This window comes from Bufo gargarizans, chromosome 6, assembly GCF_014858855.1.
Source record: "Bufo gargarizans isolate SCDJY-AF-19 chromosome 6, ASM1485885v1, whole genome shotgun sequence".
NCBI lineage: Eukaryota > Metazoa > Chordata > Amphibia > Anura > Bufonidae > Bufo > Bufo gargarizans.
In genome coordinates this window covers 27,496,646-27,502,645 of record NC_058085.1, presented here as the reverse complement: position 1 = coordinate 27,502,645, position 6,000 = coordinate 27,496,646, and the positions used below count along the sequence as shown (strand labels likewise).

Sequence of the window (6,000 nt, the reverse complement as noted above, 5' to 3'; positions counted from 1 at the left end):
TTAATAACCATTTTCCTGCTGACAGAAACCCTTTAAAGATAAATCTATTAAACTGCAACATCTGTGTTGCCGTGAGGAGCTCTAAAAAAACAAATTTGCCAGCCCAACGTCTGTCTAGATAACAATAATAATCTTTATGTATCGCCAACATATTCAGCAGCGTTTTACAATTACCTGGATAACACAGAACCTGTAGAATCCTCCACTGCTCCAGCACTGAGGCTCCTGTGGTCTCCTTCAGTCTGTTTACATCACTGCAGGGACAATATTGCTCGGAGCTCCTATGGCAGTATGTATATCATCTGACCATTGAGGTCTATGATGGTCAATAGCGGTCTCATGCTTTTCATACTGACATCACTAATGACGTCTTCTATTGGCTGTAGGGTCGTGTGAAGATGTGACATACCATGAAACTGCCTTGACCTTACACATGTTTCAATCTATATAAAAAGAGAGAACACAACATCTACACTTTATTGTCTCCTCTTATAGTACATAAGTAACATAGTACATAAGGCCGAAAAAAGACATTTGTCCATCCAGTTCGGCCTGTCATCCTGCAAGTTTATCCAGAGGAAGGCAAAAAAAAAACTGTGAGGTAGAAGCCAATTTTCATCACTTTAGGGGGAATTGTATTTTACTTGGGATTTTGTAGGATTTTCCATTGTCTAATCATCTTTCCATTCAGGTTCCTACAATATAGGACCCGCTCAGTGGAGATCTTCTATATAAGAACCTTCTCCTGATTGACCCAACAAGAATGGACAGGGACAAGATGGCGGAGAGTATAATAAATCTCACCCTAGAGATCCTCTTCCGGCTTACTGGAGAGGTGAGAGATGCTGTCACATTACATCATCTTATCTATGTTACTAACAGATGGACATGACTGGAGAGGTGAGGGACTCTGGACATATATGGAGTGATATTTATTACTGTGTCTCTCCATAACCAGGACTACACAGTAGTGAAGAAGACCTCTAGTGAGCGCTGTCAGGCCCCTGTGTCTGAAGGATGGGGAAGAACCCTGAGTCCAATCACGGGGCCTCCACCCCACCCCCTGATACATGAGGAAATCAACAGAGAGAAGATCCTAGAACTCGCCAACAAGATGATTGAGCTGCTGACTGGAGAGGTAACACTGCTGGGAATGCTAGGACATTATACAGGAACGCTATGAAGGTTTCTAGGTGATGACTGTATCATTGTGTTGTCAGGTTCCTGTAAGGTGTCAGGATGTCATAGTCTATTTCTCCATGGAGGAGTGGGAGTATGTAAAAGGACACCAAGATCTGTACAAGGACATCATGATGGTGGATCACTGGCCTCTCATATCACCAGGTAATAGACATGACTAAATACACATGTCCTCTCATTATCTGTATGTGAGCAATTCATTCAGTCACTGGATGTCTTTCCTACTGTTGGAAATTGGCAACATAAACCTTTTGTAGCAACTTCTTCCTCAGAAGATTCTTTCGTTTAAGCCTCATTCACACGTCGGTGATTTCCATCAGTGATTGTGAGCCAAAACCAGGATTTTATCCCCCCACACACATAAGTTATGTAACAGCGGCTGCTATGAGCCAATGTCCCCTTGCTTATCGCCGCAAGCTCCCTGTTCAGCGCTGATCTGCTGCCGGTGTTTCCCCATTCATCACTGCAGTCCTTGGCTCTTTCCTTACAGGCATAGTCTGTCCTGGGATCCGCTCCACAGTTTCCTTCCAGCCCTGAGCACAGCATGATTACAGCTTGCTGTCTGTAGCACTTCCTTTAGCGCGCGTCACTTTATGGGATTTATGGGTTGGCTCATATGACCTTGCTGACCAATCCTAGCCCTCCTGCACATATACAAGTGGCTCAGCCCCCTTCCCAGGTGCCTGAGCGTCAAGGTCCTTGTGTCCTGTAAAGGTTGCTGATATCTCTGCTAGTCTTCCTGTGTATCTGACCCACGCTTGTGTTTCTGGACTCCGTTACCTGTTTGATCCTTGCCAGCTTGCCTTGATTCTCCTGTTGCCAAACCGGATTGCCTGACCTATACCTGTGCCACCTGCCCAGAACTACTGCTTGTTTGACTTTGCCTCTGCCTCATCCTTTGGTCCTGCACTGTTGCTCATGGTTATGGCTTGGCCTTGATCAGGTACCCCTTGGTCCATCTGGACCAGCTGCCTCGTGTGTCAATCCTTCTCAAGAGGTCGCGACTTGGTGTTCCTCTCGGGAAAGTCTATCCCCACTATTAGGGGTACTGTAAATAATGCGGGGCTCACTTGGAGGAGGTAGGACACCTGGCACAGTGGGTTCATGACAAGGAATAGGGGAAAGATCTGTACCTGTTCTGTGTTTAGCGCCTCATCTGGTTTTGCCTCAAAATCTCGGCTGGAAATCACTGACCGAACACTGACGTGTGAATGAGGCCTTATTCTGGGACAAGAGCAGCAAGACAGCATTGAAGTCAATGTAAAATTTAGGCAGATTATGGCATAAGAGGTAAATGGAAGTGAATTACAGCCATGGTAAAAGGCAGCGCTTTGTTATAAGTCCTGGACACCGTCCTTTATACCTCATAATTCATATTTTAATTAAAGTTTTCCGCAGTGTGTCGCTGTACGTAGACTTCAGTGTTTTACACAGAGATTACATCATTCCATCTTCATTTTTATGTAACCATAGATCTACACAAGTTACACCGACAACAAAAATTTCCTTATCACAATCTTCTTGCATAAATAATTTATTCCTGGGGTCTTCCATTAATCCTCTCCATTTCAAGTACCAATCTTCATTTTTCTTTCCAAAGAGCCCCATGGTCCATAAAACCAAGATGGGCTCTTTGATTTATCACCGGTCCAACAGCAAGGATCGATCATGATCATAAACATGCAAATGGTTACTTTTAATAGACAAATACATTTATCTTGGCCAAGGCTTCAACTTCTAGTGCAAATATTATCTGCTTTCTAAAGGTAACCATTCTATCATAACATATTTTTTATTACTTAAAGGCCTTTTTTTTCTCAGCAGAAGTAGTTAGTATTAAAAGTACTCCGTATTCACTTCAAAATGGTGATTAACTCTTTTAGCTTAGCTCCTTTTTGAGGTGTAAACACAAGGGGGGTCCTTTACTATTCTGAAATAAGCCTAAATTAGACGTATTTCAAGGGGCAGATGTCGATGCAACAGATACTAGCGCCACTATCTGCAACTTCACCCTCATGCCAGGTCTACAATTGTGGGTGTGGCGTGGACGGCGAAGGGAACGGGCCTGCGCCTCTTCATAACTTCGGCGGAACCCCCGCCAACTTAGGGCTTTAAGACCAGCATTTAAAACACTGGTCTTAATAAATGTGCCCCAAGATGTATAACTAAGACAAGATGGCTGACCATCCAATCTAATCCTAATTCTGATAAACCTACAGTTAAGGAAGAGAGGGAGAGAACAAAACCTGAGAGATGTCCCAGTCCACATCTTCCACAGGATAATTCAGAAGAACATCACTATGTCCCACAGGATGATCAGGTAGATGGATATAAGGACATCATGATGGAGGATCACCGGCCCTTCATATCACCAGGTAGTAGACATGACTAAATACACACGTCCTCTCATTATCTGTATGTAAGGAATGAATTCAGTCACTGGATGTGTTTCCTACAGTTATGGAAGAGATAAGAACACCGGAGAGATGTGCCAGTCCTCTTCTTCTACAGGTTGGTTCAGAAGAACATCACAATGTCCCACAGGATGAGCAGGTAGATGGCGATAAGGTCTCATGAAATGTCCCCTCTGATCTGTAGAAGACTGTGAAGATCTTGTGTTCAGTCTTGTTTTATCCTTCAGTATTACATGATTTATCCTTGTATTAATGAGAAAGACGGAGATGGCAGGATTACAGCTGACCATAGACGTTACATGTTGTCAGGATCTTCTCACTATTTTCTCCCTGTAGAGACTTTTTAGATGGCCTTCTCTGTCAACTGCTGCAGATCTTTTGTGGTTGCACAAGGCCTGGACCATGCTCTACTACAAATGGTCAACCAAAGTTGTGCTCGGATTGTCAGCTTGAAAATGAACATCAGGAGATAAATGCATCATTATCTTCAAAGGTTTTGTAGTCTAGGGTGCAGTCTCCTGGTGTCTCCTTGATATAAGAATGGCAGTACCAAGATCATACCATGGATTCTATTCTAGCACATGTAGATGCATGTCATCCTTCTTACTTGCATGGAGTATAATATAATATTCAGGGGCGTAGCTAAAGGCTCATGTGCCCTAGTGCAAGAGTTCAGCTTGGGACCCTTCCCTCAGTGCTTTGTGGCCAGGGGCAGGGAAGCACATAGCCTTTGTGCTGTTTGAGGCAAAAATTGAAACTGCATTCCCTGCTCCATGCCAAATTCTTGACCTTACCCCTTCCCTCCAGCCAGAGATGTAACTTGACCTGCATGAACTTTGTATAGTACCGGTGTCTTCTTATTTGGCACAAGGGTCTTTGGGCCCCCTCAGGCTCCTAGGCCCAGTAGCGACTGCAGCCCTTACAGCAGGGGTGGGGAACCTTTTTGCTGCCAAGGGCCATTTGGATATTTGTAACATCGTTCGGGGGCCAAACAAAATTCTCAACTTAAAATGTTTTTCCGGCTATATTTGTAAGTTACAGAAATTGCTCTTCAATTAAAAAAATCTAGAGCGCTATATTTTTGCAGCACAAAATGGCGCCTGCGCTATATATTACAAATAGTACAGGCGCCATTTTGACCACATATAGCAGTCTAATTTTTAAGTTGAAAATGTTATATATTTAGTTCTTATTTGACATTAATGGCAGCCAAGCTAAACCCAGAGGGGTCGAAAGAGGGGTTCACCCAGCTTTCGCTCTCCCTGTCACTGTCCCTGCCTTTGTCCCTTTCTCAGCCTCAGATCTGCCCCCTCCTCCATTAGCCTCAAATCACCCTCCTATCAGACCCCCTAGCCTACATCAGCCTCAGATCAGACCCTCCCCAGCCTTAGATCAGACCCTCCCGAGCCTCTGATCAGAACCTCATCAGACCCCGCAGCCTAAGATCAGACCCCCAGCCTCAGATCAGACCCCCAATAGGCCCCCCAGCCTCAGTGCACAGCGTCAGGTCATAGTGCACATCTACATGCACTACGTCCTGGAACTGTACGTGTCAGAACACAGTGTGGGGCTGGAAGAAGATCGGGGAAGGTGAGTACAGGTAGCAATGCGCTGTTCTCACCTTCCTGTGCCTTCCGCATGCTAATGACCGCTTCTATAATGGAAGCTGTCATTAGCATTTTTACAATATGTTCTGTCAGTGGGCCGGGGGCCACGTGAAATGGTCCCGCGGGCCAGAGGTTCCCCACCCCTGCCTTACAGCTACGCCCCTGATAATATTGGAAGTTGATTATTGGAAAAGCTATACAGGATTATTTTCATCAGCACAATTTTCTAGCTGCTCAGATGCATCCATCCATTTTGAACCTTTGATTATGGACACCTGGTCATGTGATCTCTAGTCTGACCTCCAGTCTGAGGCTTGCTGTCTCTCTCCTGTGTGGCTGACATCCTGTGATCTACAAGATTACAGCATCATTTATCAGATCCCTCTGGAGAGCTCCCTCCCCACCAGCTGCTCCTCCTTGTCTTCTGTATGTCCCTAAACATATCATGCTGCTGAAGATCTCATCTCTACATTATCCATTACACTAGAAGAGCAAAGGTTTAGACTCTAAGGCCCCTTTCACACGGGCGAGAATTCCGTGCGGGTGCATTGCGTGAGGTGAACGCATTGCTCCCGCACTGAATCCGGACCCATTCACTTCAATGGGGCTGTTCAGATAAGCAGTGATTTTTCACGCATCTCTTGTGCGTTGCGTGAAAATTGCAGCATGTTCTATATTCTGCGTTTTTCACGCAATGCAGGCCCCATAGAAATGAATGGGTCTGTGTGAAAATCGCAAGCATCCGCAAACAAGTGCGGATTCGGTGCGATTTTCACGCA

The 6,000-nt window shown here is 45.0% G+C and overlaps 1 protein-coding gene across 1 annotated transcript; it reads left to right on the top strand.

Moving 5' to 3' along the window:
- The first annotated feature begins 778 nt into the window (after nucleotides 1–778).
- LOC122941905 (oocyte zinc finger protein XlCOF7.1-like) lies at nucleotides 779–3,961 on the top strand. The gene is made up of 5 exons (XM_044299402.1): nucleotides 779–835; nucleotides 959–1,138; nucleotides 1,221–1,344; nucleotides 3,420–3,502; nucleotides 3,842–3,961. The coding sequence occupies exons 1-5, from the start codon at nucleotides 779–781 to the stop codon at nucleotides 3,959–3,961; spliced, it is 564 nt and encodes a 187-aa protein (XP_044155337.1).
- Nucleotides 3,962–6,000: the final 2,039 nt, after the last annotated feature.

Coding starts and splice junctions, on each gene's coding strand:
- LOC122941905 (XM_044299402.1), top strand. CDS start 779: ATGGCGGAGAGTATAATAAATCTCACCCTAGAGATCCTCTTCCGGCTT. Junction 1,345..3,419: donor CTGGCCTCTCATATCACCAG/GTAATAGACATG, acceptor ATAAACCTACAG/TTAAGGAAGAGAGGGAGAGA. Junction 3,503..3,841: donor ATTCAGAAGAACATCACTAT/GTCCCACAGGAT, acceptor TTTATCCTTCAG/TATTACATGATTTATCCTTG.